The sequence below is a fragment of the Lacerta agilis genome, chromosome Z (genome assembly GCF_009819535.1).
Source record: "Lacerta agilis isolate rLacAgi1 chromosome Z, rLacAgi1.pri, whole genome shotgun sequence".
NCBI lineage: Eukaryota > Metazoa > Chordata > Lepidosauria > Squamata > Lacertidae > Lacerta > Lacerta agilis.
The window spans coordinates 43659942-43684976 of NC_046331.1; the positions used below are offsets into that span (position 1 = coordinate 43659942).

At 50.3% G+C, this 25035-nt stretch overlaps 1 protein-coding gene across 1 annotated transcript in view; it reads right to left on the reverse strand.

Annotated features, from left to right (window-relative positions):
• Positions 1 to 1031: 1031 nt before the first annotated feature.
• Positions 1032 to 25035, reverse strand: part of MED12 (mediator complex subunit 12) — a 48396-nt gene continuing 24392 nt past the window's right edge. Inside the window, exons 19-45 of the mRNA XM_033137294.1 lie at positions 24446 to 24609; positions 23433 to 23564; positions 23105 to 23332; positions 22336 to 22480; positions 21281 to 21401; positions 21022 to 21123; positions 19835 to 19948; positions 19541 to 19695; positions 18107 to 18286; positions 16837 to 16908; positions 16240 to 16391; positions 15913 to 16074; positions 15683 to 15794; positions 14998 to 15087; positions 14556 to 14665; positions 14015 to 14150; positions 12912 to 13073; positions 11971 to 12345; positions 11200 to 11350; positions 8724 to 8932; positions 8067 to 8147; positions 6798 to 7012; positions 5586 to 5857; positions 3770 to 3789; positions 2887 to 3015; positions 2688 to 2769; positions 1032 to 1452 (exon numbers count right to left, since the gene is read on the reverse strand). Coding sequence (XP_032993185.1) covers positions 1409 to 1452; positions 2688 to 2769; positions 2887 to 3015; positions 3770 to 3789; positions 5586 to 5857; positions 6798 to 7012; positions 8067 to 8147; positions 8724 to 8932; positions 11200 to 11350; positions 11971 to 12345; positions 12912 to 13073; positions 14015 to 14150; positions 14556 to 14665; positions 14998 to 15087; positions 15683 to 15794; positions 15913 to 16074; positions 16240 to 16391; positions 16837 to 16908; positions 18107 to 18286; positions 19541 to 19695; positions 19835 to 19948; positions 21022 to 21123; positions 21281 to 21401; positions 22336 to 22480; positions 23105 to 23332; positions 23433 to 23564; positions 24446 to 24609 — 3915 coding nt within the window. The 3' untranslated portion in view covers positions 1032 to 1408. The remainder of the gene's footprint in view (positions 1453 to 2687; positions 2770 to 2886; positions 3016 to 3769; positions 3790 to 5585; positions 5858 to 6797; positions 7013 to 8066; positions 8148 to 8723; positions 8933 to 11199; positions 11351 to 11970; positions 12346 to 12911; positions 13074 to 14014; positions 14151 to 14555; positions 14666 to 14997; positions 15088 to 15682; positions 15795 to 15912; positions 16075 to 16239; positions 16392 to 16836; positions 16909 to 18106; positions 18287 to 19540; positions 19696 to 19834; positions 19949 to 21021; positions 21124 to 21280; positions 21402 to 22335; positions 22481 to 23104; positions 23333 to 23432; positions 23565 to 24445; positions 24610 to 25035) is intronic.

Genomic DNA, 25035 nt, shown 5'->3' on the forward strand with positions numbered 1-25035 from the left:
AGAGGGAACAGGGGAGAGAGAAGACGCCCAGCCCTCATTCAAAAACCCAAAAGCCTTGAGGTCTAAAAAGGATGGTGCCACCTGACCTGTGGGTAATATTACATGTGTGAAGCATCCATACTCCCTTCCCTGCAAATGCACTTACAAGTGTGCTGCCAGGAAGTGGGCTGGAAGCCTTACAGAAAGGAGAGATCTGAGTTTACCCTGTTCCCCTTGCTCAGTTAACTCATGTGCCCAAGCAGTCAGTGTGTGTAACAAGTCAGTTACTAGCAACAGAACATGGGCCCAGGAGCTGAAGCACAGGGCAGCCAATGCTCTGGCCCCGCCTTATAAATCAACAGTACTGTATAGCCACAGCTCACCCATTCCTGGATACTTTCCCCACTTCGGCAGATATGTATTTTGCTGAGGAAACAGCTAGGGAGGTCTCTAATATACAATAAGAGAGAGCCAGAGGTAGTGTAGTGGTTAGAGCGTCAAACTAGGGACCTGGGGGGGGGGCAGGGCTCAAATCCCCACTTGGCCATGAAGATTTCATTGAGTGACCTTGGGCCATTCTCTATCCCACCCTACCAGGTTGGGGTGGGGATTAAATAAGAGGGGGAAGAACCATGTATGCCACCTTGAGCTCCTTAGAAAAAAAGGTGGGATATACAAACAAACAAACAAACAAACTGCTTTAAACAAAAGATGACATTTGCTACCCACGTCCGACTGCCTCAAAAAGAATGTCAGAGGTTCCCTTTAAGTGCAAAGTTAAATTCTCAAACCTGCATCAAGTTATGCAAATGTGGAAGCATGCCTTTCGTTTGTGTAATTAAAAGTTGCAGGAGGCTGCCTCTGCATGTCTGGAGCAGATTGAGGACAGGGGAGGGCGTGTAATACCAAAATGATGCTTCAGCCCCCGCTGCAGTATGGTGGCGCTAGCCGCCTTTTTGGTTTGCTGGCGGATATCCAGGGGCTGAGGAAAGGCAGGAGTGAGATGCCTCAAAGCCTTGCCCACCCACTAGGGACACACGACACGCATCGCCTTCTGGAAAGTACGCTCTCTGTATTTGTTTCAGAACATCTGTGATACAGGGTTTCATCCGGTATAAATAAAGTAGAAAATCTTACAATTCATTTTCGTCATTATTTTAACAAAAATACCAAAAAACTTATTAAACCTGAAATTAAAAGTGGGGAGACTCTAGCAATCACACGGGATTCCAAATCACTGGTAGAAAGGGGAGATCAAAAACACTCGTTCGGCATTATTAACCTTCTCTCTGCCCCGGGTGGCAGGGTGCTGCCGCTGCTGCACAGCAGGTGCCCCAGAGGGCGGTGGGGTGTGGGGCAAGCTGTTGGTGGCCCCAAGCAGACAGAGCCCCCCTCAAGTCCACTGCGAGGCCTCTCTCTTTGCTGGGCCTCAGTACCGTACAAAGGGGTTGCTGTTCTGCTGGGTCTGCGTATCTGTTTGGACCAAAACACAAGAGTTAGAATCTACGGATGAGCTTGCAGGCAAGAGAGATGGGTGGGCAAGAACAGGAGAAACAGGAGGTTTGGCCCTGGTGCTGTGCTCCATATTGCTTGGCTTTTTTTTGGAGCAGACGTATGGCTGGACTTGAGGGAAGTGGGAGCCACCTAAGCATGTCTCAGCATCAGGGAACTCCTGAAAGAAGCATTCCAAACACCACTGCTGGGCTACAGCTGCTGGGCATCTCTGGCAAAACCAAACAGGTGAGGCTTTTAAGGAACCGCCAGTTCCTCTGAGGTATGAGCGATCGCTTTGTTCCACATCCTCCTCCCCCCAGGGGTGTGTGTGTGTGTGTGTGTGTGATGCACCCTCACCCACAGCTCTCAATGCTCCAGTCAAGCTGAAGCAGCAGCACTCACCTCCCTCCCTGCAATGCATGGCTCTTCCCTGGCACATGGGCATGCATGAAAGTGTGAAACCGTTCCACAGCCCACAATACGGAGCCCTCGAGAATGGAATCTTGGGCTGCCCTCCTCTCTGCCACCCCACCCCCCACCTTGCCCTGCGGGAACCTGTTTTTGCAAAAGCCGTATGTATTCAGTAGGTCAGATCACAGCTGCTTAGCACACTTCCCTTGCTCAACCCTCACAAGCTAGGGGAAGGTCTCTTTCACACAGGGAAACAAGGGCAGCTTCCTCCTGGGAGCCTGGGCTGAAACCAGCCTTGCAAAAAGCTGCAAGCTAGATGAGGGACAGGGAGGGGGCGAGGAGGGAGAAAAGCAACCCTCCACCAGGAGACTCTTTCCAAGCTGGGGCTTGACACTCTTATGTCTGGGGACTCTTAGCTCCCTGCTGCGCTCAAAGCCTATCTTGTTCTCATGCGCCAGGGGGCCATGCATGGCTGTTGCTGCTCACTTGGGGAAGAGAAGCAAGGCAGGGGTGGTTGACTAGGGACCGGGTCCTGCCTCCTATCACAGAGGGAGAAGAGGGGCCTTGCTGGAGGGTGTTTGTGTAAGAGATCACATTTCCTATGATCTTTGAAGAAGGGGCTTTCACTGTCTCCTGCACTTTCTTCTCTAAAGAGCATCTTGAGTGCCACTTAGTAACTCCTGCAGTTGGCTAGGAGGATCCTGCTGTACTCCCATGCCTCATTCGCCTTGCCCGCATTCTCCACTAGTGTGGAGGAGGGGGCTGTGCCCAGGGGACTGGGGGAGAAGGGACCCGGGCCTTACTGGAAAGCTGTTGCTGGAGCTGCCGAACCAAAGCTGCCGTCTGCTGCTGCTGCTGAGTCTGCTGGAGGCCTTGCCTCTGGAACTGCACAGAAAGGAGACAGGGAGGGAGAGAGGGAGAGAAAGAACAAATGTTAGAGGCTGAGTGGGAAAGAGGGAGAGGCAGCTGCCCTGGGGAGCTGAAGGGGCAGGGCATACTCACCAGAGGCTGCTGAGGAGGGATCCCCAGACCAGGAGGCTGCCCTTGGGCTTGGGCCTGGGGGACGGTGGGGACCTGGGGCTGCTGCTGGGACTGCTGAGGTGGGGGCTGCGGTTGCTGCTGCTGTGGCTGCTGCTGCTGCTGCTGCTGTTGCTGCAGGGGAGGAAGAAAGTGAAAGAAGTACAGCTGTGTTCCTTCTTCCACAGGGGCAGTGGCTGCCTCTGAATACCAGCTGCCGGAAGTGGAGAGGCTGGATGCTACACCCAGGTCCTGCTTTTGAGTCTTCCCATGGTAATCTGTTTCGTCCCTGTGAGAACAAGATGCTGGGCTAGGTGGGCCTCTGCCCTGATCCAGAAAAGCATTTTTTCGTGGTCCAATGTTTTGCACAGCAAGGCAGGAGATGGGTTTCGTTCTCATAATTGGGGGGAACCTGTTGCCTTCCAGCCCCCAGTAGCCCTAGATGAGGGGAACTTTTGTTCCCACACCATCTGTGAAGGCTACAGATTCTCCAGCCCTGTTCTAATGTGTGGACAAGAATGTTCTCAGCTAGGCTGGGAGCACTGAAGGAACCAGCACAGGTGTCTGCAACAAGGCTTAGGCAAAAGTCATCCATCCTTCCACTAGTGGCGATGTCCACTAGCATAGTTGTCTTTGAAGAAAAATTAAAAAAAAACCACATGGATGTTTGGCTCATCCATGGTTGCTTGCCACAGAAGCTTAATGGCGCCTCCAGATGCAAAAGCATTGTACCAGAGGTGCAGGACAAACAGCAGAGGTTGGCCCTTCCACTGCCATCTGGCTGGCTAGTTACGGATGATCTGCCAAGGCTGTTCTCAGGTTTTACTCAAGACCTGTTGCTTCCCCACCCACCACCCCATCCTCTCACCTCATCCTCTGCAGCACAACCTTTGGGGAGGTCCAAGGAAGATGTCTGGGAGGAAGGAAGGTAAGGCGAGTTGAGTTGCCCACGCATCATATATTTAATGCACATTTAAAGCACATGCACACCAAGAATCCTTGGAACTGTAGTTTGCCCTTCACAGAGATACAATGCCCAGCACTCTTAACAAACTACAGCTCCCATGATTCTTCTTTTTTGGGGGGGGTGTGCTTTAAATGTATAGTATGTACCCAACCATTGTGAGGGGTTAATGGGGCAACCACATCCAGACCGTATTGTGCAAAACACCAGCTTGTGTTGTGAAAAAAGCCACCTCAAGGTTTCCACTCAGCTTGAAGGTAAGACAAGAATGAGGACAGCGAGACACTTGTTTTTTTAAAAAAAAAATGCGAAGAAAGCAGTTCGGGTCACATGACACACTGAGGGATGATCCCCGCTTTGGCAGTTTCTTTGTGAGCACATTCCTAAACCAGCCTTTACTCCTCCTTCAGGAATACAAAAATAAAACAAGATGAAATATCAAACGCATGCAAAATAAAATGAAATCAAGATGTAATTTCTCAAGTAACAAGAGGGAGAAAAGCAAGGGAAAAGATTGTGGGTGGGTGTTTCTCTATACGGCAACAGAGCAGTCCAGTCAAGATTTAAATTCAGAATCTTTCTTATAGTGAACAGGAATCAAGTTTTCGACAGATGAACATTATTACGTATAATTTTGGTGGAAAATGCCATTTGTTTTCAATAAGGGACACAGCTCCCCAGGATTTCAGGGGGGGGGGGGTGTCTCTCCATCTGGAGATGTCACTGGGGAATGAACTTGGGACCCTCCACATGCAAAACACATTATTGTTTAAAATTCCCATTGTTCTAGGCGCATTTTGCAACAGGGAATTTCATCAGGGTGAACTGTTTCTGAGCTCTGGGCGCAGTATTGCACCCAGTGCTTTTTTTCTAAAAAATGTTTAGGGGTACTCTCATTCCATCTGAGGCTCAGGAAACACCGTGGCAGGAAATGAGGCTGCCATTGGGGGGTAGCAATGGAACTGACGATTCACCATGCTACAGAAGAAAACTAAAAAAATTAAAAACTTTAGTTTCTTCTCTCGTTACGATTCACACAATGTTTAGCGGTATGCATAGCCCTGGGTTCCCCCAGAAAAAAAGCACTGACTGCGCCTATGATTTCAGATTAAAACTGCAGAATGGAAGGAAAGGAGGACCATTTTCTACCTCCCCACTTCCAGCTACTCTCTGAAGACTGGAGAAGAGACCCTCTTAAGAATATTAGGAGTGGGTGGGCAGGGGAATGATTAGACCATGTGAAAAATGAACACATTATTTTAGCTGCAGTTCATTAATTTTCAGCTTTGTAGTTTTGTTATAAAAAGCGTGCCTAGATATTCCATTCAGACATCTGAAGGCAGCCCTGTTTAGGGAAATTTTCAATGTTTGATTTGCAGTTTTATTCTCTTTTTAATGTTCTGTTGAAAGCTGCCCAGAGTGGCTGGGGAAACCCAGCCAGATGGGCGGCATAGAAATGATAAATTGTTGTTGTTGTTACAGCACAGAATACAAAAGTCAACAATGCAATATCTATAGAGCATAATGCAAACACAATCATAGTAAGAAATACATGGTAAGAAATATATGTGTAACAGCAACAGTTTCCAAAACTTAGGTTTAAGGTGCCATTTAGCTCCTAGCTTTCGTATCTCAGTTTCTAACACTGAAACAGATGCTTCATCACTGAGCTACAAATTTACTAATTTATAGTAAATAAATCAAAATATTAAAATGGCACGCCCAATGGCTGGCGGGGCATCTGAAAGGAAGAATTGAGCAGAAAAAAAGAGAGTGAGCCAAGTTGGGCAAGAGGAACATGCAACGCAGGTCAGTGGCAGCTCTGTCCTAATGCTTACCCTCAGCATCTGCTGCTGCTGCTGCTGCCGCAGGTACTGCTGCTGCTGGTCTGGCAGGAGCTGGCTGGGTCGGATCCCTGACGGGACGCCCTGAGCACTCATGTGGTTTAATCCGCCTATCATGGCGGCTTGCTGCATTGACTGATGAGGAAACCTGCAACCAGAAAAAGTGAAGGAGAATGTGGCAGTGTGCCTTATAGCAACCAAAAGGAAAGGATGCCCCAGTTGGTTTGAAAATAACCCCCTGTGGCTCTTGGTGGTTAGTGGCACTAGAAGTTCTGCTTCAGGAAATCTCCATGTTGTTCCATGCCAACAGAAATCTCTCCCGGAAGGCAGGCCAGATCCTCATTTCCTCCTCCGCCTTCTCTTGCTAGGCCAACCCCTGGCTCTTGCTAGGCTAACCCCTGGCTCTCTGACATTGCTCATTGATTGCTCCCACCACCTCTGGCCACTTGGCCATGCTTGCTTTTGGGAGATGCAGCTGCAGAACATCTGGAGGGCCAAAGGTTTCCCACATCTGCCCTATCCCATTTGGCAGGCAGGTGGAGCCTGACATCATCACACATGCATAATTTTATTTTTACACCACCGTTTCATGGTTGAAACTAGGGCTGGGTGATATCTGGTTTTCAACATCATGATATATCACCAGCTAAGCATTGTGATATACTCATATATCACCAATGTCTGAAATAAGGATGGAGCTATGTAGAGGCATTGGAAGAGTAACAAAAATAGTCAGAAACCATAAATAAAAGGCATCAAAAATGTGCTGTGACACCAGGTGGCAGCATCAAAGGGGCTTGCTTTCAGCAAGGATCAGCTGATCTCAGCAGGGCTCACTGTCAGCAAGCCCTGCTTGGAAAGGAATAGCCAGGAGCTCATGTTAACCTCCCCACTGTTCAGCTGTTCTTCCCAAGTTTTCTTACCTACCATTGCCAAGCTGGGACCCCGTGCCAGCTCTAATTAAACCAAAAGTTGGGGGTTCCCCACCCATGCTTCATTGCCTTTGGTGAATGGTTCAAAATTCAGTCAAGCAGTCCCTCACCCACCACCCCTTCTTGCAGACCTGGTTCCTGGTTCCAAGGAAGTACCTTTGGGCTGTGTTCAGGGCGTGTCCATAGCCAGGAGCCTGCTGGTGGACATAGCCGCTGGGTCTCTGCATCGGCCTGACGGGGTCGACAAAGGCAGGGTTGGAGCCAGGGTGCGTGTTTTGATAGGTCTGGCTGGAGTAGGTGGGGGGGACCATGGCACTCGACTGAGAGGGGTGAGGCTGGAGGCCAACGTGGGAGACGTAGGGGGTGTAGCCCTGCAAGGAACAAAGTTGTGCACTTTGTTAAAATCAGAGGGGCTGGGCTCCTTCGTGAGGAAGGACAGGACCTAAACTGAACAAATAAACAAGCTGGCTGATGGAAACAGGAGACAAGAAAGAGTTGCTTGCCAGCCATTATGATATAAAGCCCTCAACCCCCTTTAGAATCAGTTTACTTGAAAGGTCGCCTCCCCTCGCAAATGCCCACTCAACTGTTTTGATCAGCAGTACTGTCAACTCTACAAGGGCCACATCATGTTCGTTCTGCACTTGTAAAGAAACTAGTCTTTTAGTGTGGGAGCTCTAACACTCTGGAACTCCCTGCCCATTGACATCACGCAGGTCTCTTTGCTGTGTTCCTTTCTGCGCCTGCTAGAAATTTATTGCTTATCCAGACCTGTAAAGTTGACCTGTATTTTAATCTGCAGCTTTAGCTTGCAATGTAAACTTATAACAGCAATTTTGTTTTTTGTTTTTAACAGACAATCTCAATGTACACTTTATACCCTTTGCAAACTGCTTGGACATTTTGTTTACAGTTTAAGTGGTACACAAATTTGAATAGCAATAGAGTGATATTATTATTATTATTATTATTATTATTATTATTATTATTATTATTATTATTATATCTAAAAAGGTGTGATGTTTTGTTTGAAATCTGCCGGATGAGGGGCTGTGGGATTTGCCCACTATGTCAGCAGAGCACTAGAGATGCTGACCTCCTGACAGATACGCTGGCAGAGCATACCATCAGAAGGACTGTTCTGCCATCAAAGCCATGAGGGCAAAATATGGGTGGGATGTGAGAGGCACAGAGGTGGGCATGGTGAACTTACTATTTCCATTTCCTATCCCCTTGCCTCCCCCAACCTGACCCTTCCTTTGTCTCCGTTGCCTTTCCATGGTTCTGAAGTAATCCCATTCCTACTCCCCCTTTGATACAGATGCTCAAAGTGCATCAAGCAAAAGGTTCCGGGAGAGAGTCCCAGGTGGGAACTGTGGTGCTGACCCCACACACAGGCCCTGCACCTGCCCAGCCCCATCTTACCTGTGACGGCTGCACAGCTCCATAGGCCGGGGCAGGAGCCATCTGGCGCACGGGCGGTTGCCCCAACATCCCTTGGCTCTGCTGGAAAAGCAGCAGAGAGGTGTGGCTAGCAAAGGTGGCCCCAGGGAACCTCCTGCGAGGCAGGGAAAGAAAAGCCCCAAGCCTGCTTTGGGTGGAGGCTGTGGGGTGTGGCAGGGTGCCAGAATTTGGGGGAAAGCGGGTCTAAGACTCTGTCGAAGGCCTCTGCCAGCTGCACTCAAACAACTAGGCTTGAATCAAGTTGTGTATTTGAGATAAAGACAGCCTGAAGATGGCCACAAATTCTGCCAGCTTAGGAAATAAGTTAAGAATAATTCATGGAGGTTAAGGCTACCGGTGGTTAACTACTAACCATTTCAGCTGTGTACTTCCACCAGCACCAGAGGCAGTATACCTGCAAATGGCACTCCTTCCTGGATGACAGGACCCACCCCACGCCCAACCGGGCACCGGGGCACCAACACTTAAGCCCTGATCCTTTGGTCTAAATGGCAGAGCTAGCTGAAAGGAAGGGGAGAGTGCAAGGAGTGGAACACGGTGTTCTTGATCCCTCTCCCCGTCACTCTAGTTCATGGGCGGCGGGGGGGGGGGTAGGGTGCCTGAGGGCAGGATCCTTACCAGCTTGGCCTGCAGCTGCTGCCGAAGGAGCTGCCCCTGAGGACCAGGCGGCTGCTGCTGCCTATAGATGGACGACTTGTAGGAAGGGTCGATTCCCATCATGCCCCCCATGCCTGTGGGCAAGACCCCAGTGTAGGGAGGGCGGCTTGGAACCCGCGTTCCCATTGGCATGCGCATTGGCCGGTAAGAGGTATCTAACCGTGGTCCACCTGCAGCGAGGGAGGAAGATGGATAACGTTACAGACATGACCACCCCCCTACTGGACCTGGGTTCTCACAGGGCATGGAGGAAGATGTGGATGAGGTTCAGGGTGCCACCTGCCAAGGGAGGACGCTTCCTTTTCGCCATTCGAGCCAGAGCATGCAGCCTTAGCCCCACCCCACCCCCAGATCTTGGGAGGACAAGCCACACAGCCTTCTCCTAAACTCTGCAGATGAAGAATGCAATGATGACCAAGATGATCAAGGGTATGGAAACCAAGCCTTATGAGGAACGGTTGAGGGAGTTGGGAAGTTTTAGCCTGGGAAAGAAGAGACTGAGAGGTCATCTGCAAATACCCAAATGACTGTCCCACGTGACAGAGGAAGCAAGCTTGTTTTCTTCTGCTCTGGGGGGTAAGACCTTAACCAATGGCCCTTAGATGTTTTTAAGCAGAGGGTAGATGGCTATCTAGCCAGGGATGCTTTAGTTGGGATTCCTGCACTGTAGGGGGTTGGACTAGATGACCCACGGGGTCCCTTCCAACTCTACAGTTGTAATGTGTACATCCCACAATTCCCAGAAGGTGGGGCTGACTGTGGAAGAAGACTCACCTGCCCTTATAAGCTGGCAGGTGTCTCCTACCTCTTGCTGTGGCAGCATCTCTCTGTGCTATTGAAGAAAGCCCAGACAGGCCAGACTCAGTGGGAGCTCTCCAAGGTGCTGATCTGGTTTACCTGAATCTGTAGGGCTCTCTGATTATTCTTGATGCAGCTGCACCTACTGAAACACTGTGGCAGGTGTAGCTTTCAGCCAAGGGCCGCATTCCCTTCAGGGCAACTTTCCAAGGACCACATGGCATTGGTGGGTATGGTCAGAGGCAAAAGTGGATGGAGCACAGTTAGGCCAGTTCCCCCTCTCTTTCCCTTTCTATCCTCCATCCTGGCAAGCAAGATCAAAGTTCAAGGTGGTTTGAGCCCTCCCAGGGACTGCAGTGGGCATGATTCCTGCATTGCAGGGGGTTGGACTAGATGACCCTTGGCGTTCCTTCCAACTCTACAGTTCTATTCTAAGATTCTGTGACTCAGCTCAGGCAGGCAAAAACACTTGTGGTGCAAAGGTGCACCAGTGATGAATGCTGCTTGGGGAGATTTCAGAGGAGCTGATAAAGAGATATTTAGGGCTGCATTCAACTCCTGAGCTGGAGGTTCCTGACCTCTGTTCTGCTGGATGTGTGAAGTACATGACGGCGACTATTCCAATGCATTGCTAACTGCTGGGTGTCCTGTGAAGAAAAAATCCTGGACCCTTGCAAAGGTTTATCTCTCTCACACACAGCTTAGCTAGATGCCAAAATACACAGTCTCAGAATCTAGAACAGATTTTAATCTCATTATTCCACAAAACTTTGCTGCTAACCCTCAAAGCATGTACTCGGAAGGCAGCAGGCAAACCACCTCCACCACTTCCCCAATTCTGCCCTGGCCTTGTGGTTTGGATTGTCTGTAAACTTTTTAAAGCTCTGCAGGATTTGGAAGAATGCCTGCTTGGGAGGAGGGGTTGGAGCTCTGGGTCTGTAGGCAAGGACTTGGGTCCAATCTGCTGCTCAGCCACCAAAAAACTTGCTGGTTGGCCCTTTGGGACAAGCCACTCTGTCTTGGCTTCATGTGGGTGCTAAAGTGACTGCCCCCCCCCGAAAAAGACCCAAAGCCAACAGCAATAGAAGTACTGAAAATGCTAGTGAAATAATAAGCAGCAATTAAAAGGGTTGTGAATAGCACAGCAGGGAGGAGTGAAAAAACCAGACCAGCACCCTGGGGACTGGAAGCCACAATATATACATTTATATGTGTGTGTCAGTGTATGTGTGCCTGTCTGCACTTTACATATTGTGGGTGGTATTCAACAATGTTCTACTTTGAAACAGACCCATTGAAATTAATGAACCAAAGTTAGACTTCAGTGTGTCTACCCTGGGTTGGAGTAACATTAAATGCCACCCTAAGTCAAGGAGCATGCACATTCCTGCAAGGCTACATCTCCCAAACTGAGTGTGAGCCTATCAAGTACTCCCAAAGGCACCAGTGTTTGGAACACAAAAGTCACAACTGCAGCATGTACAATATGGGTCCAGACTTAAAACCCAACAGTTCTACGTATCCTGGGCTCCCTATCGGGCTCTGTGCCACCAAAGAACAGGTGCAGAATACCTTGCCTTCCAAGATAGGATCTGGAATGGGCTGGAGCCCCCCACCCCACCCACAAGTCTTGGCTCACCTGCTGGCAGAGGCTGGTTCTGGGCATAGAGGCCCATTGGAGACTGCCCGTAGGCCAGCCGTGACATGGGGTTCCCCGTCTGATGGTGTAGGAGGTCGGTGGGCATGCCACTTCCATAGGAGACCCCTCGGCCTGTGCTCATCATGTAGTCCTGCAGGGGAAAAGGCTGTGAAAAAGCAACGCACACAGCAGGGCAAGCCAAGATTTGCAACAACAGAGAAAAAGAGCGAGAAAGAGCGTAGCACGCTGCTGGGGAACGTTTCTTTTACTCCATTGGGGGGGGGGGGGACTCTGAGAAACTGGGAGCTTGCTTTCCTAAGATACCACCCCATCCAATAACAGCAACGGCAGCAGCAGCACCAGCAACAACAACATTATTAGTAGCATTCATAATTAGTAAGAATACTAATATTAGCAATTAATAGTAGTAGCAATAGCAGTAGCAGGAGTGGTACTAATGACCCACCCTTCACCAGTAGGTAGCACTACCACTAGTTATCCGCCCTTCACCAGCAAGTCCCAGGACAACACACACAAATTTACTACTCAGCATTAAAACCTGTTTTTAAAAATCACAATTGCAGGAATAGGTTGGCTGCATATATCGGGTGCATATATACTGCATAAACTATATAATGACCTGGGTGGCCACTGTCAGAACAGGATGCTGTTGGGCCCCCTGTGGCCTGATCCAGCAGCCAGGCTCATATTCAGTTCTTAAGTGGCTGGGAACTGCTTGGCACCCCAGGAACAACGGCAATGCCCTCTTACCTCATTCTTGTTTGCGGGCGGGGGCCTCTTCTTCGTCTTGGTCTTCTTTTTGGGCTCAGTGGCAGAGTTGGTAGGATTTGCACTGGTTTTCTCCACCTTGGTTGGCTCAACAGCCTTCTTTTCTGGCTCCAGGGCAACTGGCGTGGGGGGCTCCTCCTCTTCGGGAGGCAGTGGCAGGGGCTCCAGGTAGTAGCTCCGGGGCTTCGGCTTTAAGTGTGTGTGGTACAGCAGCAGCCTCTGCTGCTCCTCAAAGCGGGACACCTTGCGGTCCACCCGCACCGTCCCAAACCAGCCCCAGGAGAGTGGGGCAGAGTGCTTCACACCTTCAAACAGGTCCCACGGGGAGATTTTCTGCTTGGTGGACACCTGCAGTCCCTGGGGAGGGAGGGAAAAGAAGAAAATGGAAAGCCAGCCAACAGCAGCAGGGCCTCATCCTCCTTGGTCCAGGGAGTCTGTTGTTCACAGGGCCAGAGGAGAGATGCTACCTTCTCCTTGTTCTCACAAAGCATTGGAAAGTGACTCCTTTACCTGTGCATACAATTATCAGCACAGATACCTGGGACACCCTCCTGCAGCTGCTGTTCATTTCATCTTTTTTTTTTTAAATTAAACTCATTCCTTATCAGTAACATGATCCCCAGGTGGGGTACAAAATAAAACACATTAGACCAAACACAGTACAACAGTACCAGAGAGGAATTGGGTGGTGGTGGGAAACAGCACAGAGGTTGCCCAAGAAAGAAATTATAATACTTGAATATGCAAGTTTGTATTGACTAGGCACCAAAAAGAAAACAGCATACTGTGCTTGCAAAGGGAGGGCACTCCAACAATGAAGCTGTGGGAGGGGCAAAACACACACACACACCCCTTTCCCACCCCACCCCACATGCTGAGAAGATGCAACTACACCAGGGCTGGTGGTCTGGGAAGCTACTTGCCTCCTTCTTGAAAATGGAGTCAAAGCCAGCGATCTTGTTGCCTTTGGTGTCAATGAGGGAGCCCTGAGGCTCGCAGGTGATCACATCCCGAGTCTGCTTGGGCAGGGGCAGTAGCTGCCGCACCTTCTCCAGGCTGTCAGACTGGCGGTCGCCCAGCTCCTTCTGCAGAGAAAGGAAGCCACAGAGAGGGCTGTTGAGAGGGCTGGCCTGCAGGAGCTCCTCCTGGGGCCCCTTTGCATTTCGGTCATCCCTGCTCAACGTCAAAATCATCACATCCCACTACACTATGGCTTGGGCCAAAATGCTACTTAGCTCAGTCTCTGTAAGACGGGACTGTCTGCCTGCCTTTCCGAGGAAAGTGGTGGGGTGGATGGCCCTGAAGCCAAAACTAAGCTGTGCAAAAATAAGCATGCAAGCTTACTCTGCATCATGTCACTTGGAAAATTCCCTTGCTTTACATCATACAAACAAAGGATGAGGTACTTTTTCTCCCCTCCTGGAGCACATGCTAGTGGTGGGCAGGGTCAGAGGTGGAACAATGAGGTAAACATAAAAGTAAAGGACCCCTGGACGGTTAAGTCCAATCAAAGGTGACTATGGGGTTGTGGCGCTCATCTCACTTTCAGGCCAAGGGAGCTGGCGTTTGTCTACAGGCAGCTTTCCGGGTCATGTGACCAGCAGGACTAAACTGCTTCTGGCGCCAAGGGACACCATGACGGAAATCAGAGTGCACAGAAATGCCGTTTGCCTTCCCACCACAGTGGTACTTATTTATCTACTTGCACTGGTGTGCTAGGTTGGCAGGAGCTGGGACAGAGCAACAGCTCACCTTTTCACCTTCTGATCAGCAAGCCAAAGAGGCTCAGTGGTTTAGACCACAGCACCACCCAATGAGTGCAGTTTCTACATTTGTACACTTGGCCAGGCCCTATGAATGAATATCCCTCTCTCTGCAAGAGGTGCTATCATAGTTCAAGGACATCTTCCCGCCAGGCAAAAACACCCAATGGATGTGTGAAGCAGGCCAGTAGGGGGTGTGGCAGGGTAGAGCCCCAAGAGCCAGAGGGAAGGGGCTCAGAATTCCAAGATGGGTTCCTGCTTACTCGGAGTTTCTTGACCAGGTTCATGTAGGCCCGCTTATTCTCCTCCATGCTGCCCTGTGAGATGCTGGACATATCTGCCGCTAGCGTACCGTTGATAAGCACACTCAGCATGTCCAGCACTGTGGTGAAGAGCTCGCTGCCGGGTTAGAGCAAGAGAAAGGGGAGAAGGTCACAAGAGGAAATGGAACTGCAGCCGTTGTTTTCCCAGTCCCAATCCGCATTTCTAAACAGCAGGGAATGCCGCTGTGGGCACCCATGCCAAAACAACAACCACCTTAGTGCCCTCCTGACATTAAGACCCAAGGGCAAGGATACCTCCAAGGTCCGGGAGCCTGCTTTCCTTAGGCGCAGGCCTTCTTCCCAGGCCCTGCTGAAATGACGGGATGATTTGGCACACACACCTCAGCTCCTCCGCTGTCATCCAACAAGGATCAGGCTGAGCCTGCTGCCTTTCATGACTTGGGTGTTTCTGTGCACAGTTGATGGAGGAAGTGTGTGTGTGTGTGTGTGTGTGTGCGCACGCGCACGCCAAAGCACTCACTTGTTAGACTGCATGTCAACAGTGCCACTGCTGATGATATCCAAGAGGAGCACAGCCCATTCTGTGGTCTGCTGGGTGCTGCGCTGCACCGTGTCAAACATGCCCCCCACCTGGGAACGAGAAGAAGCTGCTGCATTGGCCCGAAGGAAGCACACTTGGAGGATGACACAATGAGCACAACACCTATAGGGAACCCTGATGGAGAGGGAAGGAGAGGACAAGCACCAAGTGTCCCCACCACGCTGGCACAGTCAAGCCACATTAACTAGAACAGACCCTCCCTAGTTTGTGCAAGGCAGAGGAACAAAGGTGAGTCAGGAGAAAAGGGTTGGGTCCAATCCTCAGGCTTATGGTCCTGCCAGCTGGAGACATTCTTTGCTCTTTTTTCTGGTAGCACCTTGGAAGCCAGAGGAACTTGTGTCCCACCTCCCCTGGCACTTACCAGATTGAGCCTTAGCTTCAGCGCCTCATGCATCAGCTGCTTCGCTTTGCAGTCATCCTGGTACTGATCTTCTCGCCAGTTGGTCACAATCTAGGTGGGCAGAGAGGAGACTTGCATCTGGCTAAAGGCCAAGCATGGAGTGTCCAGCCCCACAGCTCCAGAAGCTCAGAGCAATGCCACCCTTAACATGCTCCTGTGACTCAATGCATGAAGAACAAAACAGGTGCTCAGGCCTTCATGAGGCAAGAAAATAGCTTCAGGGATGACAGAACTACCCTTCCTCTTTTTCTCCCCCCACCCCCAACCACAGCCATTGAACATGCACTTGGGATTTTGCAGGAAGGGCTTCTGGGGCAGTAAGTTCCAGGTTCAATCCCTGGCATCTCTAGGTAGAGCAGGCAATGTCCCCTGCTTGAAAACCTCAAGAGTCGCTACCAGTCAGTGTTGATTGACCAATGGTATGACTTGGTATAAGGCAGCTTCCTATGTTCCTGGAACCCTGGAGAAACTCTGCAATGCAAGTCAGTGCGGACAGCACTAAGTTAGACAGACCAATGGTGCATGTTCTCTGGAGCCCCTTAGCTTTAAAACTCAAGCCACCACCTGTGCTCTTCCCAAGAATCATAGTGGGAGTTGCGGAAAGGGTCACTTTGCACTTCTGATGTGGCCACAGCAAAGATCTTACCTGCTGAACCTGGCTGTACAAGGAAGTGAGGAGGCCCTCACGCTGCTCATCCTGGCCTTTCAGGCAGGTCAAGACCAGGGACAGAAAAGGCTGCTGGCTCAGCAGGGACATGCTGCAGGTGCACCATGGTGCAAAGAAAGAAAGAGAGAAGGGTTGAGTGATGGCTCCTAAGACAGCCTCCCCAAACCCAGCCTCCCAGGCACACTTCCTTCTCCTCTGGGCCCCCTCACCTCTTCTGTTTCTGGCGGTCCCGTTCCTTGCGGGATGAGGAGCCCAAATGCTGCCCTTTCTCCAGCTCGTCTCCTGCAGCCTTCAACACGTACCCTTGCACAGAGGTTGGGAGCTTTGCAATGAGAGGGGCCACCAGCCACACACCTGATCTCTCCAAGGAGCTGGGAAAGGCAGGCAAGAAGAGTTGTGTTAAGCCTCTCATTATTTCCTACAAGCTTCCTCATTTCCTGCAAATTTCTTTTTTCCCTACAAACTTCCTTGTTTTTTTTGCAGGAATCCCTTCCCGCCACTGCCCTGCTCCCCTGTGCCTTTTTGCAGACACTCACCTGAGGATGGGCTTGGCTTTGGTGCTTGCTGGCACAAAGCTTGTCGAGCTGCAAAGGCTGACGATGCCATTGCTGGCCGAGTTGGTCTCAGCCGACTGCTGGAACACTTCGATGGTGGCCTTGGCAATGTTCTCCAGGAGGGAGTTCATTTCCTGCTGCAGAGAGGTGAAGCGGAGCTTTTGAGCAGCCAACTTCCTTGTTTGCTCCAAAGAGGTACCCGTGCCAAAAAGTGTGGTGCCACTTGTTCACTCTCCAACTCCCTGCCCCAGGCACTTGTCCCTTCTGAGCACCCTTTGCAATCACATCTGATGCAGGGGAAGAGCCATAGCTCCCTGGGAGAGCATCTGCTTTGCATGCAGAAGGTCCCAAGTTTGATTCCAAGCATCTTCAGACAGGACGGGGGCTCCCTGCCTGAAACCCTGGAGAGTTGCTGCCAGTCAATATAGATAATTACAGTACTAGAAGGACCAAGGGTCTGGATTCAGTATAATGCAGCTTTCTGTGTTACTATGCTGCTGCACACAAACATGAGGAGAGTGGCCCTTGAATTCCCCCATCATTCCTATGCTATCCCCAAATGTGGCACTAGATGCTTACGTTGTTTGCCGTCTGCTTGATCATGAGCTGCAGCTCAAGCAACGACTGTCGCATTGTCCACTGGTCCAGGTTCTGGAACAAAAAGATACAAGCTGCCCATCACCCACCTGCTTGCTGTGGCAGTAAAACTAACTTGCATCTCTACCCCTCCTCTACTTTCCCAGTGCAAGACTGAATTTTTTGGCACCCTTTGATGCTCCAGAATGAATGAATGAATGAATGAATGAATGAATGAATAATTTATACCCCACCCATCTGGCTGGGTTTCCCCAGCCACTCTGGGCAGCTCCCAATCAAATATTAAAAACACAATACAGCATCAAACATTAAAAACATCCCTAAACAAGGCTGCCTTCAGATGTCTTTTAAAAGTAGGATAGTTGCTTATTTCCTTGACATCTGATGGGAGGGCGTTCCACAGGGCAGGTGCCACTACCGAGAAGGCTCTCTGCCTGGTTCCCTGTAACCTCACTTCTCGCAGTGAAGGAACCGCCAGAAGACCCTCGGCGCAGGATCTCAGTATCTGGGCTGAACGATGGGGGTGGAGACACTCCTTCAGGTATACAGGACCAAGGTTATTTAGGGCTTTAAAGGTCAGCACCTACACTTTGAATTGTGCTCGGAAACCTACTGAGAGTCAATGCAGGTCTCTCAGGACCGGTGTTATATGGTCCCAGCGGCCACTCCCAGTCACCAGTCTAACTGCCACATTCTGGATTAATTGCAGTTTCCGAGTCACCTTCAAAGGTAGCCCCACATTTATTTATTCTTCCAGCTGTCCCATAGCCTTCTTTTACACACCCCAAAATGCATCTTCCTTACAAACCTATGAACAGGGCCATGTTTAAAGGAAGAGGGGCTGAGAGAAATTAATTCTGTGCTGATGCAGGCTGGTTGCTTAAGTGACCAACCTCAATTATAGAAGCTAAGCAAAAGTGAATCTATCTAATTATTTTGCACCAGTTTTCCTCCTTGCTTGCACTAGATTTTTGGGAAGAAGAAAAAAAGAAGTCTCATCTTCCAACCACAGAATATCATCTTGTTAGCATTTCCCACGCATGCAATTAAACATTCTTGCATCCTAAGGGACCAGAAAGCTTTAACAAAAATTAAAGTGAGAGTCTGCTGAATTTAGCAGTGAATTGTTAAGAGCAAGGCTCTCACTGGAGCTCACACTGCCATGACCTTCAGTCACAATGCAGGCTTGCCCTGCAGCCCACTGTGAAGTCCATATTTAGCAATGCCCCAAGGAAACTGTAGCTGCTTGCACCTGTAAGATGCGCTTGATCCTCTGCCGCTGGGGATTCTCGCCCTCCTCATTGTCGAGCAGCCGGTGTGGGTAACAGATCAGTTGCATCAGCCTTTGGGCCTGGGTGCTGCTCAGGACAGGATCCTGCAGGTCATTGCTGTCTTCACACAAGGATTTCAAGCACCGCTCACCCACCCACTCCTGCAGGTGGAAGAGAGCATACAGGGGTGATAGTGCCCAACTCAGCCTGGGAGGCCTTGTCTCTGTGACCCACCACCTGGAAAGGCAGGCGCCTCTTCACCACACCACTTTTGCTGGTCTGCACTGGCTGCTGCTCCATGCACACAGCACTGGCATCTAGACACACAAGCTTCTTGGAGGAGCTTGTTTCAAGGATGTGATCATGCTTCGCCGGCTACACTTTACAGTTCTTGCACCAACCTGCCCTGCCAAGCATGTTACCAAAGCCACATGGCACAAGGCAATGAGCAGCCTATGGCCAGCTGAGTCACAGCTGGACTGCTGTAGTGTGAGTCAAGGCTCCCACACTGGGCCCTTTCTCTTGCACTGTAGAGGGAGACACTCCTGAGGAGAGGTCTGAAACTGCAGGGCAGGGAAGGAGAAAGGACAGTCTAGATCTGTGGGAGTTTGAAGTTCACAAAACAGTGGTACCTCTGGTTACAAACTTAATTTGTTCTGGAGGTCCATTCTTAAGCTGAAACTGTTCTTATTCCGAGGTGTGCTTTTGCTAATGGGGCTTCCTGCTGCATGCATGCCTCTGGCACATGACTTCCATTCACATCCTGGGGCAAAGTTCACTACCAAGAGCAGCTACTTCTGGGTTAGCGGAGGTCATAACCTGAAGCGTTCATAACCAGAAGCGTTCGTAATCAGAGGTACCACTGTAGTGTAATGAAAAGAACAGGACCTTGGACAGCTCCAAGGGCACCTGCTAAGGGAAGCTATTGTAGACATTGTCTCTGCAGGGGGCTGCAGGGGGCTGATGTCTAAGGGTCGGCTGGAGTGTCTTCCAAGAGCTGCTGACTGCTTGGTTAAAATCATCATCCTCATCATTAGAGGGCCTTCACCTTATTTTGCAGCCTCTGGCTTCTGTGGAAATCCTCTGAATTTGAGGACAGTGGTAGGGCTCTGTCCATGAGGGCCACAAAGGAAGTGCTGGGGCAATTCCTAACCCACTGGATGTAGACTGAACATTCCGTCATCTGATTTCTCTGCCAAGGTCTCCAGGTTGTGGGTCTCAACAAGAACAGTCCCCTGGTCCATTCATATTCTGGAACTCAACCATGTCCCCAGAGTTTTCTAAGGCAGGTTAACGAACCCATGGGGACCTCACACAACAAGCCGGAACTCTGGCTGAAACCTGTCCACCACCCCTGTCTCCGTGGAACGGGAGGCAGGAGCAACAAAAGGGCAAACAAAGCCCACTATGCTCACCTGCTGACAGATGCTCCTCAGGACATACTTGGCATAAACGTCCAAGCTGGCTGTCTCTATGGAAACCATCCGGCTTGCAGGCTTCTTGTCATCTTCCACAAGATCATCCACCCCGGCCGGATGGGAAAAGCCAGAGCCCTTCAGTTCAGCGTCCCCTGCAACCAGGAGCAAGGGTGACCCAGGGCAGAGACCCACATGTAACAGCCACATGTTGCTGTGCCTCTCAGATGAGGAGGACTGTGCCCATCTCCTCCCATTCCTGGAGACAGGAACCTACATTCCCCAGGCACATACCCAGTACGAAGACAGCTTTCAACACAGCAAACACGGCTCCGTCCACAATGCGGTTCTGGGAAGCAGCCAGCAGGTGTCGATCACAGGAAGAGCGGATGCCCACTGACGGCTTGCCTGTAGCAAGGTGAAAAGGCAAGGGAAAAGCTCTTGCTGTGAACCGATTATGAATACTCCAGACCAAGCTGGGAGACAAAAAGGCACCCAAAGGCAATGCAGTAGCTGGTGAACACAGAGCAGCCAGGATGGTGTCATTGTACAGAGCATTTAGCCATTGCTTATTGTTAAAGCCTTGGTGCTTGGGAAAGCTACGCTGATAAAAAAAATTCTGGTCAAGAATGGAGCCTTCAGGACATTGTGAGAAGTGTTTGCTGGCCTCCTCCCTGGGACATTGGGCAGACCTTGATTTCTTTGTGATCTTTTTGGAAACAGTAATGATAGCCCTGTAAATAAGCCTACAAAGTTACTCTCCTGCTTTTTTATTTTTTTGTAAACTTTTTTGGGCTTTTTCTTGACAATCAAGCAGTGAATAGAATGGAATGGTGGCCAGACCCAGCCACAGTGCTCAAGACACCTGCTGGCTCTCAACCTAAGAGGAGCCCTAAGAGGGGTTCCTATCATGCTTAGCCAGCATGACCAATGGCTACAGATTATGGGAGTTGGAGTCTGATAACTCTTGGGACTGTCACAGGGTAGGCATCCCAGCAATAAATGGAGACTTCCATTTAGCTATCCCAGCTAGTAGCTACTGTGTAGATATTTAGGGCTATCCAGTGCATTACTGTGGCCACAGGGAGTCACCATAAGGCACCAGAGGCCTGACTGGTCACCAGGGCAAAGGCTGGCTCAGTCAATCTGGGAAGGTGGTTTTGACCAGCCATGAGAAAGAAGGGCAGATGTCACCAGCTGGCCAAGTCAGGAGACACAGCAAGCAAGGAAGCAAGGAGGAGGTGGTAAAAGAGTGTCTGTTTCTCTGTGTGTTTAGGATCAGTTAATGGAGTTAAGGGAAGAACTTGCAGACACTACCCCATGGGGGATGCTCTGCCCCATAGGCTGGAGAGACAACTGTCGGCAGCAACAGGTTGACCATGACCTGCACAGCAGGAAAGAGGGTTCGGGGAGAACAGCATTCTCCATCAGGGCAAGAAGAGACATGGAAGAGGGCAAGCCCCAAAGGAGCAATCACTTACTGCTGTCCTGCTGGCAGGGGTTCAGTTGCGGGGTCTTGAAGAGGTGGAGCAAAATCCGGCAGGTTAGGCGGGCTCCGGGTTCCGAGTCCTGCTCGCTGCAAGCTGCAGAAAGGTAAAACCACCAGTGGCAATTGATCTGAGCTGACCCTCTACTTTTAAAGGAGGGTGGGCAGGCCTCCATTTGCAAGGCAGCCCTCAGAATCAGAGACTGGTCCCTTACTAGGCAGCAGGGCCCCAGCCATTGCAAGCAGGCACTCACCAGCATTGAGCAATGAGGGGATGGCAGCACAGCGGATCAGGTCCTCAAGGAGGAGGCACTGGCGAGCAATGAGGATGGCCACGAACGTGGCAAGGGAGTCATGGAAAGACAAGTCACTCACCTAAGGGGAGGAGAAGGCCACAGCTGAGGCTTTCTTTTTTAATTAAAAAAAAAGGTTGCTTCTGTGGAACTGGAATCACTCAAGAGCAATCCACACACAAGACCACGTCATGCCATAGCCTCAGGCTGGAGAGTATTTCTCTCTCTCTTTCTTTCTTTTAAATAAAGTCTTATTAAGACTTTTCATAATATAATTAAGAAACAAACTGATCTAAACAAAAAACAATAAAAAGAAGGAAAGAGATAAAAGAGAAAGGATTAAAAATTACAAAAAGCCCTCTCTCACCCAACTTTTGTCCCATAAGAAAAGGTAGCATTCTCCAAGTTCTCACCTGGAGCATCCCTTTCTCCCCCCAGCCTCTCACCCTGGGAGATCTCACCTTCCCTGCCTCTCACACAGGGTCCTTCACCAACTGTCTGTCACTTTCACCTGCATGCAGTTCTTACCAAAATATAGTACGAGATAATGTTAAAGGGAATAATAACAGAATACAGAGAGAGAAAAGGTAAAGAAATGAAAAAAGAAATGTCTTGTGACAGAGATTAAAATTCCTCAGGGTAAAGCCCTTCAAGCAAATGCAGCACTCCACAATATATATTTAGCTAGCAGCAGACATAGGAACACAGGAAGCTGCTTCGTACTGAGCCAGACCATTGCTCTATCTCACTCAGTATTGTTTACACTGGCCAGCAGCTGCTCTCCAGGGTTTGAGGCAGATTCCCTACCAGGAGATGCCAGGATTGAGCCTGTGACCTTTTGCGTGTAAAACAGGTGCCCTTCCTCTTTCTACCATCCTGTGTGTTCCCTTGAGTTGCTCCTCAAGGATTTCACACCCTGATGTTTCTCCAGGTACCCTCAGCAGCCTCCACGCACACTCTACCCAGCACAACCTCCAATGTCCCCACCCCCATCACAGCCCAGGCCCTGCCCTTACATCCACATTGCAGAGGAGGTCATTGAAGCCACAAGTCCCGTTGTTGGAGGAGCAGCACAAAGCCTTCAGCACACCGAGCCACTCAGCACTGAGTGACTTGCAGTAACCCGTCAGTTCAGCGCACAGGATTGCGATGTCGTTGACCCTGCGCAAGGAAAGGCATTGGTGTGGTGGTGATGGGCCCTGGCCTGAATGGCTTCAAAAGAGGCAATTAAGACATACTAAATGGAGAAGAAACCTAGCAGTGGTTATTTAATTGTGGCAGTTAAATGGAACCTCCACATGCAGAAGCAGTATACCTCTTAAGAGACCTGCACTTGTTTAGGCAGGTCTGTCCAGAAATGTAGAATGGCTGTTTTGATCTAGGTGTTTCGATCCTAGTTTTAGCTTATCAGTCACTTTTAATTATTTCTGAGGGTATTAAATAATTGTTCTCAACTGGTTTTTTATGGTGAATTTATTGGTTTATTCTTTTTGTAAACTGCTTCAAGGCTTTTCCACTTGCAATCATGCAGTATGAAAAACATCACATTATTTTTTTTTACAAAATGCTATATGCTTCTAGGAGGGAGGCAAAAATGTAGGCAAGGCCTATTGGCTTCATACTTTTCTTCTGAAGTGCCTGTTGGCTCCTGTAGGAGAAGGGCTGGTGGGCCAGACGGCTCTGCTGTAGTCTAGCCCACCCAGAGCTCTTACGTCCTTAAAAGGTATCACTAAGAGGAGAGGTAGCCCCAGCCCAGGGGCCCAACCAGCCTAGTCCAGCTCTCACCGATCGGGGTCGTGGTGCCCCACACAAACGTGCATGAGGGCGTTGCACACAAAGCTGTAGCGGTTGGCTGGGTTGTCGGTGAGGCTCTTGCCCAGGTTGGTGTAGGTGAAGTTGTGGGCCGACGGATTCTCGATGGTGTCGATCATGAACAAGGGCTCCCACAGCATGTTCGAGTCAGATGGCTCCACATTGCAGTAGATGGTGTTCTTCACCTTGGAGCAGAAGTCGCTGGTGGGGAGAAGGAAGGAAGGTGGGTGAGGACCACCTTTTAGGAGAAACAAAACGAACTTCCCTGCATCACCTCCCTAGACAGCCAGATGGCGCTCACCTGAACAGCTCTCCAAATTTACTTTTCAGGTGGCTGCAGGAAGTGTAGAGGTCATAGAGGTACGCTAGGATGCAACGTTCCGCAGAAGATCCATCAGAGCGGTTCATGCCGTGCTTTACCACCCCACACAACCTGAAGGGGCAGAAGAAAGCAGGGTGAAGGAGTGGCAAGAGGGTTGGATTAAGTTGGGGAGGGTTCCAATCCTCCACTTGGTCACCTTGGGGCAAGCCACGGTCTCTCAGCCTAGCCTTCTGTCATCAGCGCCCCCCCCCCTCCCCATCACCAGTCTGGTGTATAGGGAGCTATTCCCAGGTCTGTGCTCTATGGAGCACTTGCAGCAATAGAGGGCCACTCACCCTCCACCAGTTTATGTATCTCCCCCCGAAGGCCTGTGTGCACACAGCCAGAGACTATGCCTGCGTGGAAGCTCCCACTGTTCTTCCCTCTTCAATCCCCTCCTGGTTCTGGGAGACAATGGTACAAGAAAGGGCAGGGAAGCACCTAGCCCTTCACTTGCCCAACCTGCCTCTTCCTCCTCTTCTTCTGACCAATCCTGTGTCCTGCCTCCCATCTCTGAAGCTTTCCCTGCCTCTGACTCTTGCCTACTGACTAGTACAGGTCCCCACAAACCATTGCCCCCTTCTCACAACTCCAGCCCCTTCCTCTGAGGCGCACTCTTCAGCATCCTGCCAGTCCCTGACAGGATTGTTGTGAGGATTAAAAGTGGAAGGGAGGGGGAGAAACATGTGTGCCACCTTGAGCTCCTTGGGGGAAAATGGTGGGATATAAATGTAACAACAGGTTTACAAATAAAGTGAGAGAAACTGTGATGGAAGGCAGGGCAGTGAGGGGAAACTTGACATGCAGGGGGCAAGCAGGACTGTCCACGCCTCCCCCTCCCCCAGGGCATTTCCGGGTGTTAAGGATGGGGAGCCACACCAACAAGAAGCTCTGACATGATGCAAGGCCCCTGACACCCTTAGAGCAGCAGCTGAGATGCACTGGATTCCTACCCTTCGAATACTTGAGCCATCTGGTCCTGGTTCAGGATAAGACAGGAATGATAGTGCCGCAACACGGCCACAATGCACAGGCACAGGCTGGTGGTGTAGCTGCCCACCAGGTTAGAGGACTTCAGCAGCAGCTCTGCCTCCACCACACTCAGCTCATTCAGCAGCTGGATTCAACACAAGAAAATGTATTGGGGGGGGGGGGAATTAAAGGAGGCATATGTGAGTGACACAGCAGACTGGCTCACAGACCTCTGTCCCCAGCCCCTTAAAAAAGCTGTTTCTGTTGACAGAAAGAGGTCAGGAGTTGAAGTTTTCCAAAAGAATAGTGAGGGGCTTGGAGATGTAGGTCTGTGCCCCCCTCACCCATGAACTCTCTAAGTAGCCAGTGGCCAATTCCCCACGGGGTTTTGCGCTCACACAGTCCTTCCTCTCTCCCACATGCTTAAATGAATTACTTTCCCTTTGGGGCAAAGCCACAATTTGTTGCGACACCTGATCCAGGAAGCTGTGACTTGCACATAGCCTCCAAACAAGGACCACCAACCAGCTGCAAACAACAGCTTGGAATCTTGGGTCTGGAGAACACAATC